At 44.2% G+C, this 12,665-nt stretch overlaps 1 protein-coding gene across 1 annotated transcript in view; it reads left to right on the forward strand.

Moving 5' to 3' along the window:
* Positions 1–11,564, forward strand: part of mctp1a (multiple C2 domains, transmembrane 1a) — a 145,020-nt gene extending 133,456 nt beyond the window's left edge. The window contains exons 19-22 of the mRNA XM_008288604.1: positions 1,937–2,046; positions 2,710–2,819; positions 3,074–3,171; positions 11,493–11,564. Coding sequence (XP_008286826.1) covers positions 1,937–2,046; positions 2,710–2,819; positions 3,074–3,171; positions 11,493–11,564 — 390 coding nt within the window. The remainder of the gene's footprint in view (positions 1–1,936; positions 2,047–2,709; positions 2,820–3,073; positions 3,172–11,492) is intronic.
* Positions 11,565–12,665: the final 1,101 nt, after the last annotated feature.

Consider the following 12,665-nt stretch of genomic DNA (forward strand, 5'->3'; position numbering starts at 1 on the left):
CCGCCTCCCCAAGCCGTGTTTGAAGACAGGAAATAGGAGTCAGACCGCAGTCCGAAGGGCATGTGGCAATGGTTTATACTTCAGTGACCTCTGACCTATCTTCTCCACCCCCGCCCGCTCTCTCACACCACTCCCGTGGCCCTCAAACACTCTCCCCTGAGTCTGAGCTCAAAAATAAAACGTCCTGACCCGGCCCAGCCCGGCCCGGCTCGGCTTTACCAAGCCCAGCACAATAGACACTGCGTTCTGAGATTTGTTTGAGCGAGCAATGAAAAACAGATGGACTCTGAGGAAAGGACCGAGGAGAGGAGGAGAGCGGGAGGAGGAAAGAAAGGGAGTCTTGTAAAATATTTGTGAAGAAAAATAACCCAGAGACGCTGTCTAATTATATCTATTTGTCTTGTGTGGTTTTGCCGGGGAGGCCATGTGGTCTCCCTGGCTGCTCCATGGTTCATTTTTCACATTATCTGATCCTGGATGGAGAGCAAAAAAAGAGAGGGTGGGTTTGGGGGCAGTTTGGGTCTCAGTGGGAGGGTTGTGGTGAGGTGGGGGGGCTGGCCTCAAAGAGCGAAATGTGGTAAAGGCCTCTGAGGTCCTGAAGGTTTCATGTCTTTGACTGCTTTACTGTCTTCTTAGAATATAATGATAAGAATTATTCAGAGCTTTACTTCTTTAATCTAACAATGTCCATACATCTTCATTAATAAAACAGCTGTTTCTATACATGCTGTTTCTGGCAGAGTAGGGTTATGCTATAATCTTTTGTTTTTGGAAACCTTTTCTGATTGAAGCTTTTTTTGGTCCATTTTACAGTTAATTGACAGGTTCTTCAGGCATCTGTGTAATATACCTCTGAGTCCAAATTCTTACTTATCTAAACTATAAAAGTTTCTGGCATCTGTAATACAGTTTTTTGTCTGTCAGAGGGTGTTTATGGCACTGGTTTGGTAAAGTACTAGCACTGGATGATCCCATAATTACAGTGTTCTCCTTTGCCAGTTTGTTTAAATTCCTCTGCTGTTGCCATGCTGTAAACTGACCACCCGTGACAGTACCACTGGATACTCATGTAACTTTCTTCTGAGTAGTTCTTTTCCTCCCCTTTGTCTCTCAAGCATGCCCACCGATCACATTTAGCCACAACCAGTCTGCGTGTTGATGTCCTCACTCAGCCAGTGGCTTTTGATCACTCTCTGTCACCTCATTCTGTCCAGACCCGTCCTGTCCCTGCCTGTCAGTCAGCAGGCAGCTCGTTGACTGTTGCATGACTTCTTAAATACTTCACTTTGTTTCAGTAAGCGGGGCGGGGGGGAGGTAGACTTTAGATTGCCTGCCTAGTTTGTGGTTTCCACCCCCCTCACCCCACTTCGACAATATTCTCAAGTTCACAACCATCAAAAGTTGAAAAGGAAGAGCTCTTCATGGTGGGTGACAGCGTTAATAAGGATGATAATGATGTCACGGCTGGTGACATCATCACAGTGTGCCAGCCAGCAGAACAAAAGAGGGCTCTGCCCAGTCTGCCTTGCTGTCTTGGCAGCAGGGGAGAGAGAGCGCGATAGAGCCCAAAGATTGATGTATCCATTCGGCTTTCAGTTTAATTCTGCCTCTCTGTTCACATATTCAAATTTTCCTGTGTGAGCATTTGTAAGGAGGAAAACATTTTGATTTGTTCTGCCAACTTTATATCTCTATTACTGCCTGGAATGAAAGCACTCCGTCACTTCATGCAGGATATCCGGTGATTTGGCTCCCCACTCCAAATCTTTGACGCTATTTAAAATGTATTGTTTTCACAAAGATGCCTGTGCCCAGCCTCTGTCTTCTCTCTCCTCTTTCTCTCTCCCCCCATCTCTTCCCTGTCTCTCTCCATCTCTTCCTCCCTCATCCTTGCTTTCTTTCTCCCTCGCCTACATCTCTATCTGTCCTCTTGCAGGACTCAGAGAGAAAGGGCTTCATGAACAAGCTTTATGCCATTCAGGACGTGTGCATCAGCGTGCAGAATGCACTGGATGAAGTGGCCTCCTATGGCGAGCGGATAAAGAAGTGAGTCGTAAGCCTGCTCCTCGGCACCCGGCCCGCTCTGCTCTGCTCTGCACGTCCTAGTGTTTTTCCGCAATGCAAGGCTGGCCCGCTTCCCCCTGCCAGCCTAACTGAGTGTAGCTCAGTGCTGCTCTCAGGAAATACTGCCAGCGTGACACCCCAACCCTGAGACACAAACACAAAGGCTGTCTGTCTTTATGTCCATCACGTCTCGCTTAACCCTGCATGACCTCTTAACTGAATCGTGTACATACCAGATTAAATGCACATCACTGCATATGCCCACAAAACCATTTATTTGCTGTACACTCCTGCAAACACAGGCAGCCTCATTTTCACACACAGTAGATACATAGAAAGCAAAGGTAAGGCAGGGGATTTTGTTTTCATTAAAAGTTGAAGTTAAAGCTGTGAGTTCTGTCTTCAGTTGTAAATAGAAACATTTTAAATTGAAACAAACCTGTGAAGCTGAAAGAATATTACTGCTTGTGTGTGTACAAGTGTACCTTGTATTGATTTACATACTATTTTCACCCAGCAATATTGATCTGTAAGACTAGGTAAACTTATTTCCTCAATTTTCGCCGTAGAATTTCTCTGCATGTCAACCTAGACTGAGCTTTGGCATGCCTACTAACTGTCTCTCCCGTTTTCCTCTTTTTGCAGCACATTTAACTGGACTGTGCCTTTTCTAAGCTGGCTAGCCATTGTGGCTCTCGGAGTGGCTACCATTGTCATCTATTTCATCCCTCTCAGATACATTGTGTTGGCCTGGGGTGAGCTAGTGTCACACTGTATATACATTGTATAACATATCGTTAAATGTAAATACACTGTGTGTAGCAGAGCAGAACAATTTATTTGTTTTCCTCAGGGCTGCTTCTTATGTGTTGTATTGAGGGAAAGAGCACAGTCAGGGTTACAGAGAATACAAAAACGATAAAGACTTTAACAACTCGTATGACTTAAAAGTATGAGCTGATGTCCACCTCTCTCTCCCTACCTGCCCTCTCTGTTTTTCTCTCTACAGGGGTGAATAAATTCACCAAGAAGCTGCGAGACCCTTACACCATTGATAACAACGAGCTGCTAGACTTTCTGTCCAGAGTGCCCTCAGATGTACAAGTGGTGGGTGAACTTTCCATCTTTCATCTCATCTTTTATATCTTTTTGACATCACATCTGTCAGTCGCAGGCTCGGGCAAGGGTTAGGGCTCCTTTTATTATCTCCTCTGTCTCCAACTCTGTTTTCTTTCTCTGTCCTTCTCTCAGCCTCTGGCTCTTCGCTGTTGTGCTTTCATGTCGGGTGAACTGACTATCCATTGTTTTAGCCATGCAGACATCTAATCTAATTATTTCAAAGCTGTTTCTGTGTTTTCCTATTAATAGCTTCCTAGTCTAATTCAATTTCCACATACATGGCTGGAGCTGTGTAGTCAGATAACAAGGTTAAGTGAGTTTAGTGCCCAGCATATAACTAGGTTGATTGACTCCATACACATACACTCACACACAATTACAGTTAGCTGTTGTTTCCCAGATATGCTAGTAATTGGAACAGAGTGTAAACCAACTGTTAACCAGCCCCATGCGGTTTTGCTTCTACATTAACCGTGAGATCAGATTAACTTTGTGGCTGCAGACTACAGATGCTTTCTTAGGTAAAATATAGGTTTGTTTGTGTGTGTGTGTGTGTGCAAGTGTGTGGGTGCGAGTGTGTGTATGTTAACTGTAACACGCTGTGCTACCCAGGACAAAGTGCAGTTTAAACTGCAATTAAGCGGCAGCTTGTGAAAGCTGTTGTGTTATCCAGCACCAATGGTGTCCACTGTGGCCGTTAAGCCCTGCTGAGCTGAGTTCACTACACTCACACATGAACGCACAGATATACACAGATGCAGGCTGAGGCTGAACGACCCGGGGCCTCCGATACGACCAATCCCCCGCCACATCAGCGCTGACACACTTCCTCTTTGATTGCTTGTTGCCCGCAACTTCTTTCATCTTTATAGGGTCATAATCCTTGCTCCCCTCTACGCCCCTGCCAACCCCCCGTGTTCTCCCCCTCTCGGCCCCCGTGCAGTTTTACTGTTTTGTAGTTTACAGGGGCCTGCTGCAGCAGCAGGCGCAGGGCAAGTAGCCATCGACTTAAATGAGCCCAAGCTGTCCCCTCTGGTGAAGTGCAGCCACCTTACACACCTGGAGCCTGAAGGAGCGTAGCGGCGAAGGGGCCCGAGCCCGGCAGGTACGAGGCCTTTACAAGGCCCCTAATGAGGGCCTGCTGGCCAGGGAAGGTGGGGGCAGACATGCTGCTCTGGTCTGGTGCCCGTGCCGCTGGAGTTGTGCCTACTGTATAAGTAATACTGTAAGTGCTACTGTAACGCTTATTGCTGCAGCTGTTGGAATGGTAATTGTTGCCAGGTTTTACTCAGAGTTTGGAGTTTGAGGGTGAAAGACTAGGGGAAATGGATAAAAATAGACACCAAGGATGAAAGATGAAGATGCAAAAACAGAAACACGAGGAAGAATTAAGACAGAAAGTATAAGAAGAGTTGATAGTTAGATATGATTTGTTGGGCAGGGTTAGTTTTATTGGTTACACTGAGAAACAGACAGTGAAATTTATACACTGAAACCTTTCCTGATCACTTTCCCACTGAATCCAAAGGTTAGTTTTTTTGAGAAGACACCCTGCTCTGCGGTCATTGGCTAAAAACAGACCAGAACGTTCTGCTCTGCGGTACGTCCCGTTGCTGCCTCCGGTGGTGGGTTCACCTCATTGCCTGCCCCCGCCTTACTGGGTCAAAGACGTCTGTGGGGATTAAGCCCTTGAGGCTCTCGGATGATGCAGAGAGGTGCTGGGGTCCAAATGGAGCGTCCCCTCACGGGCACGTGTCTATGGCACCCACTGGCATTGGTGCAGGGGCCCACTATGTCTGACACCCTGGATGACTAATGAAGTGCTATTTCAGGGTCCCGTTGTGACCTCACACACGTAGATAATCACACACACACTGGCTCTCCCAGCAGTAGTGCATGTGAGGTAGGTTGGGGGTGTTTCAGCGCACTGTTCCGCATCATTTGGAGGTGCTTCAGTGCAGCCAGAACTGATGAGGTTCTAATGACTTTATATACAAAGGGCAGCTACACTGGGCCACAGTCCATCATAACGTATATTGCTGTACAGCACCAGAGTAACTGTGGAACAGCTTTTGAACTCTCATAGTTTTCCGATTTTTCATTTCTGTTTATAGTATACAATTACATAAAAGAAACTTTGCAACAACACTCATTTCTCATAACTTGTACTCGAGTTTGCAAACAAAGCTCCTCAGAACTCTGACACTGGGCCCCTAACAGCACTGCCAAACACCTTTTTAAAACTAAATCCCCAGTGGTGCATGGAAGCTACATATCCTTTTTACCACCCGAACAGTTTACTTAAATCATTATCTCCCTCTGTGAGCAGCCATGTTAAAGGCTGGCGTGGTGTGTAGCGCATGTGTACGTGCAAAAGTCCCTGTCCCTCTTTGGATAACTGTTTCTTTTATGTGGTTTGGATCTTTTACCAGTGTAAGCTGTCTTTATGGTCATTATCAGGGAATCCTTCATGTCCTCTTAAACGAGGCCAAACTGAGCACCTTCATAGTGCTAAGTATTCCCTACCTGGTGTTTGGGAGGTGTCAGTGCACTAGTATGTTTTACGACACCATTAGCCATGTGAGCCAGGGAGTGCATAAGTAGGGCCAAGGCAATTAGCATGCCAAGTGGCCCTTTATGATCGGTGTAAAGGAGCAGGATCAAATCCCCCATACAAAAATAAGCATGAATTCCAATTTAGTGCCTAATGAACAGCGGGGAGTCGGGTTAATATTTTTAGACAACATTTATGTTGGGGATGAAACCTCTCTGGAAATACAAGGGGCAAAGTCAGGATAGTTAAAGGTTGAAACAGTGCCAGATGCCATCACTCACATCTACCAGAGGTCTCTGTCTCCTTCGCTTTGCCCTTCCCCACTTTTGTGACAAATTTAAACATTTCACTGCAAGTGGACAGTTAGTCACTGTTCAGTATGTGTCTTGCCACTTCAGCTAATAGGCAAAACTTTCTTTACTTTGTGATTTTATTTTGTTTTTTTTTTTTTGCTTACTGGCTGATGTCACCTTGGCATGCCTTTCCTTTCAACACAACAACAGACACGAGTGCTGAATCCTCCAATCTGCAGATGTCTGAACTGTACACAATAGTGTTTCCGTGGAAACATTTAATAACCCTTATGCTCCATTAGGTGTCACATGAGATGAAACTCGGTGAGTTTTGTGCTCTCTGCAAAAAAAGGACTGAAGAGAAGAATAACGTAGTATCATTAAAATGTAGCTCCCTTGCCTTTTTGGAATTCATTTATTTACAATGCCTATTTGCCTTCTTTTTTTTTTTTTTTTGCTCACTGTCACCCACCTTGGTTTCGCCTTGTCTGTCTGCCCACACTCGTATCATCAAAACACTGTCAAAGGTTCAGCGTGAGGGGGAAAGAGAGAAAGAGAGACGGTGAGAGAGGAAGAGAGGAGCAGGTCCCGGGATGCTTTGTGGGTAACACAGTTAAACGAAGCACGATGCACGGTACACGGCACCCCTTCAGCAGAGCACACTTCAAAGCCTGTTTTGCACTTGTACTGTCAACATTTGGGAGAGGAGAGGAGCGAGGGTGGAGCAGCCTTTGAGCAGCGCTGGGTCTTTACCCACTGCTTCTCCTGTCAATGTTCCCTTTAAGCTCCCCACTCGTGTACCAAATTGCTTATGTGCTTGCTGCATTACCTCACTTTTTACTTTCACCCAATTCCGGTTCCTTTTATTTTGCTAACGTCCCACTTTCTCCTCGCCTCCTCTGCCTTTTCTTCTGTTTTTGACTTTAACTAGCTCTTGTTGTCTGCATTGGTTTGGTGTCTGTGTGTGTGCTTTGTGTGTGCTTTGTGTGTGTGTGTGCGTGCTATTAGGTGAGGTGAGCGGGGAGCCAAGGGTGTAGCATCAGGCAGGCCTGTCACCTGTAAGGTGGAATTGAACCTGTGACGCATGAGCCCCATTTCTCCTGGCTGGCAGATCTTCACAGAGGAAACTCTTGTTTGATTGAAATATTGTTTTTTCCTGCACCCTTTCTTTTTGTTGATCCCCTTCGCTGCTCTTCATGAGAAACAAAACCGTACTTTCTACTGACAAGCAAACTTTTCTTTGTTTGTACGCGCTCACAAAGAGTTTTGTTTGGACAGGAATGTCAACGCGCAGAATTAAATTGCTGTGTTCCTTTTTTTCGCTGCTGTAGGCGTTTGGCCGTATAATGGGACCACTAACATCCAGTGATCCCGCACAATACCTGTCCTACTTTTGGATACCTTGCTGGCTTGCGTAAAGCTAACAGGAAGAGATGAGAAGGAGTTTTATAAGGAGAAACAAGTTTTATTAGGATTTGACATTAGCAGATACATGCCTATCCAACTATACACTACATATGTGCTGTTATTCTTTCTGTCATGAATGAATTAAATCATTCAGCCATTCACTCACTTGTTCATCCATGGATGCACCACTGTCATTGATCACAGTCAATGTGGGCGCTCTGCCAGGACTGTCATGGTCCCCTAACAGAACTACCACTGCACTCACACACATGTACACCCGCTACACACAGATGGGGCCATATAAACCCCTCTCCGTCCCCTGGGTTTTTGTTCCGTTGTCTGCTTTAGTTGGCAGGGCTATAAAAGGATCCACACCCACATGAGAACAGTATCTGTCATCACCCGAGTGTCCACAGATCTCCCTCCGTCTCACCCAGTCTCTTCTTCACTCTCATTGTTTTCTCTCCTGGTTCCTTTGTTGGTTTGTGCCGCTCTCTGCCCTTGCTCCCTTGATCTTTTTTGTCTATTTTTGTCCTCTCTTTGTCTTGTTTCCCATAGTTCTTTCCTCTTTTTTTTTCTCTCTCCACCTGAATTGCTTCATCGTTGCATTTCAGATCATCTCCTTCCCCTTCTTTTCTTTCTTACTGTACACAAACAGATTGTATTTGTGCAGATGTTTAGCAAGGTGTTAGTTTGTCTTGTGAACAAGGAGGAGAATCCACATCTGAATCAGTGCAGTTTGGCTGCCTAGTGAGGCGAAGACAGCAACACATGCTGGCCTAACCACTCTAAGCACCTTAACAGAACGCTGTTGGCCACCACTATGAGACAGTGAGGGAGAAATACTCCATTGTACGCTGTGTGGATTATTATGGGATTTTAATCATATAAAGGTGGCAAGGTTCTGTATTTCTGTGTGATGTGGGAGGTGCGTGTACACATTTCCTTTGCTGGTATTCATTTGTATACGCATGGGTCTTCATTTTTGAACACAAACACGTCTCTTTTGCATCTCAGATTTGTACGTTGCAAGCAGAGGACTGGAAGGCTTCATTGAAGCGACAGTGGGAACCAGTAGAAGATGGATGATAAAGGCTTGTTCCCAGCCAGTGCTGAGAGACGCTGCTGTTCCCGTCCACAGTAGACAGACCCACCATGAGACAGAACAGAGGAACCATATTGATGTCAGTTTGTTGTCTGCCTTGAGAATCACAGAGAGTGTCAGTCAGTCAGACAGGCAGAGTAGCCTATAGTACGTCAACTTAGGAGGGATTCCACAGACGATACTGGCTCTTTGGTGCTGTGACTGTTAAGTCTACTTTTTTTTTTTTCTCCATTAGTATTCTGATTCAGTGGCTAGTGCTTGTCAGTGTCTTGAATCTGTCTAGGCTAGCAACTGTATTTGTGTGTGCATCCACGTGTGTGTACATTTGAAAGTGAGAGACTGCCAATGACAGTCTGGTTGTTTATGCTCAGCCACTGTGATGCTGCTACGTTCTGAGTGTCCATCACTCACAGGTAAGAACAGTTTCTTTCTAAGATCTGCTCACCATCTTTGCAAAGTGTCACGTCAAGTGGGAATCGGTTTCCACTGGGAGACATCGGTGACACTCCATCAGCGATAATGCTGAACATCTTATGAAGTGAGGAATTCAAGCAATGTGCTACAAAAATGTTTCTATTAGGTTTATCGTGATGAAGTAGTGCAACAGAAATAGTAATAAGATAATGAATGTTATGTTAAATTTGAGCATTAAAGGAAGAGTTTTGAAGTTTTGGGAAAAGTTGCTTATTGACTCTCTTGCCGTGAGAAAGAGAAAGACATTAACACCGCTCATATCTTTCCATTAAATGTGACGTTAAAGTCGGATAAGTGTTCGCACAGCCTAGCTTAGCACAAAGACTGGAAACACTGAAGCAGCTCACACAGGTTAAGCCAAAGGTAACAAAACCCACCTACCAGCACCTCCAAAATGCACACATTAAAACATTATATATTTATTTAATTTTCAAGAAAAAAAGAACGAAATATAAAAATGATAAACTGTGATTTTACATGGGTTACGTACTGGATTTTTTATTTTTTATTTTTTGGCTGAGTGCACTTACCTCCTGAAATTTCTGCTCATTGCCTGGCAAACTCACAGTGACAACAAAACTCCAGGAGGTAACCGCCTCCAAGCAAGAAATAGTCCTGATCATGTCAGTGAGAGAAACTGGCATCCCAGTGCCAGAAAGAAGAGCAGAAGATCGCTGAAGTCAGGGATAGAGGTCAGAATTTAGTGGTGCAATATCTCGAATGTTAACATTTATATCCTCCCACAGATGAACTCTTTTGCTTTTCCATTTGTCATAGTAGCTACTTAACACTATTTACTATTTACTAACACTATTTAATGAACATATCGGAAAACTTATTTTTGGTTAAATGAAATCAAATTAATTGTGTGTCGGGAAGTAAGTCATTCTATTTTTATTTATTTGTTTTTCCCGCTGCTACCAGAAGTTTGAATAGAAGATTGTTCAAATCAGGAGACAAGGATGAATAAAACAGACAATCTCAGTGCAAGAAACAATTGTTTTGCAGGCTAAGATTGTGTAGAATGGGCAACCCGGTCCCATTTGGGCTTTTAATGGAGGGACACATTTGATGTCAAGGTCAGTGACACTATTGCGACCTGTACTTGAGGAAGGATAAGTTTGGTTTATGGTTGCACTTTGTGAACTTGTGGACGTTTTAAAGAGTTGAAATCACTGCTTAGCCTTTTTTTTAGGGCTCTCTGCAAAACAACTGCAGTGTTTTCTGAGATTCTGACTGCGGATTCAATACGGTTGTTGTCAGGAGGCCTGACTGGAGCATGGATGGAGTGACGACTTGGAATACAGACTTGTCAGAGGAGAGGAGACTTATTTTTGAGGAGATGACTTCTATGGGTGTTCCTCAAGAGAACTTTAAAGGCAATTAGGAGGGAAAGGCTACACAGATTGGAGTCTTCTTAGAGATAAATGGAGGGGGGGGATTCTGTGGAATAGATATGACTAACTGGAGTATAAGATGGTGGAGAATGTGGCTGGCTAGTGGTTCTTCAGTGCTTCTGATGGTGCTTGGTGGGATCTGTCAGGAGACTTGGCTACTGTCTTGGATGATGTCATTTGTAAGGAGGATGTGCTGGAGCTGCACTGTTGACTTCTAACTTTATGATAATGACGGTCTTAGGCTTGGGAGTGAGGGCAGGTGTGCAGGGCAGGTTGGCATTAACGGACATATGGCAGGAAGGTTAGTATTTGAGTTGTGGTCCTTCTCCTGAACTTCAGCTAAAAGAGCTGACCACCAGGTTTTTCTTTCAGCAAACAAAACAAACAGCTAATAGACCATCAGGATGCGTTTGGTTAGAATCACATACGCCACCTTTTAGTCTTTTATGGAGAATAATTTTATGCACCCTGATTTCAAAACCGACTCTTTATTTACCAGCACATGAGTGAGAAGTCAATGATTACTCGTATGAACTCTATTGATGTAATTAGTAATGTGTTGATACTGTCGTAACTGTAACTTTGGCTCTGAAAGGGTTACGGTGCATATTTTTTCTACCTTCTGTCTCCTCCCCATCTTTCTGCCCTTTCTCTCCTCGCCATCTTGCTACGCTGAGATGACTGTTGTCTCTCCAAGCTTTCCCATGAGCCCTTGCCCTGTTCTTTGTTTGTTTGTGTGATCCCTTCCCTTAGGCCACTGTTGCACATCTGTGGAAGTATGCGTGTACGCCGTATATTTGTGTGCGTCTCTGAGTGAGCACGAGCGCATTTGGAGCTTTGAACAGTGTACGTCTGTGTTGTGTTTGTGTGTGTGTGTGTGTGTGTGTGCGCATGTGAGTGGTGCCTGCATCTGTGTGTATGTGTGTGCTGTAATCAGTGTGTAATCCCTTCCCCGAGGCCACTGTTCCACACAGCTGGACTGGAGCCTCTGGAGGGTCTCTGTGCTATTCAAGCATCCTTTGCTCTTTCCACCTGACCGGGTGGTGTGTGTGCGTGCGTGTTTCTGTGTGTTTTAACAGGTGCAGTACCGAGAGCTGAAACTGGATCCCAATCCCAGTCCAAATAAAAGGAAGAAAAACAACCCCGGGTAGATGACTGTGTCCGCCCACCAACTCCTCTCTTCTCCACTTTTCTTCTCTTGGTCTATTACTGGACACTGAGGAGCAGAGGAGGACGGCTCTGGAGCAGATCGGCTCGGCTATCCTTCCATTTTTTTTATTTCGTATTTCATTCTCTTAAACTTCTTTTCTGTCTTTAATTACTTACGATGTACAGTACGGTTTCCTGAAGTGTCATAATTTTTTTGTATGAAACAAATACAAGAAGCCTCTTGATTTAATATCATAACCATTATGCTTTTGATTTTAAAGGCGAGCGGGAAGGATGGATGGAATGACCTTTATATCAGCAGCGCGAGCCGCTCTCCTCGTTTCTTGTCTCCATCCCTCTGACAGCTCCGAGGACTCTTGTCTAGTTGCTTGCCACAAGTGTCACACAATAAGTAAAATGAGTTGAACATTTATTCTCACTGTTCCAAAAAAGACATGTTTGGGTGCATCCATGTTAATCAAAAATACAGGCCTTATGCTAACATTCTGCATTATCTCTCTGCAATAGATTTTTTTTTTTTAGCTCATGTTGTTGTTATTAAATGATTTTGGTAATATGTTTATATTTTCTAATTGATTTTGTACTGAAGTATCTTTTGTTTTCTTCCAATCTTGGATGTGGTAATGATGTTATGTTCACTGGCAGTAATTTGGATTGTCTCCACTTAACTCAGCCAGCCAAGTTGATTAGCAATTATGGTGGTAGCCTCCAGATATGTCCTTCTACACAAACACAAATCTGGACCAACAGGCTGAAGGCTTGTGTTGGTATCTGTCTGTGCTTTATTACAATGGCCAAATTTGCTGTTTTTTTCCAAATCAAAAGAGCGAGAGAGAGAAAAAAAAAATCAAGCCACAGTAGTATCAGCTTAAAGAACAGTGGGTTCTTAAAAATAGATTGTAATTACATCACTTTCAATAAATAGTACCCATAGGAAGAAGAAAAAAAAAAGATGAACACTGTTGAGGATTAGACATTGGCTGCTACACCCCAAACCTTTTTTCCCTCCTAAATGAGCAGATAATTTAGCCGTAGTCTTGTTTAACCTCTTAAAAATCATGTCAAAATCCCCAGTCAGTCAA

The sequence above is a fragment of the Stegastes partitus genome, unplaced genomic scaffold (assembly GCF_000690725.1).
Source record: "Stegastes partitus isolate 25-593 unplaced genomic scaffold, Stegastes_partitus-1.0.2 Scaffold13, whole genome shotgun sequence".
Taxonomy (NCBI): Eukaryota; Metazoa; Chordata; class Actinopteri; family Pomacentridae; genus Stegastes; species Stegastes partitus.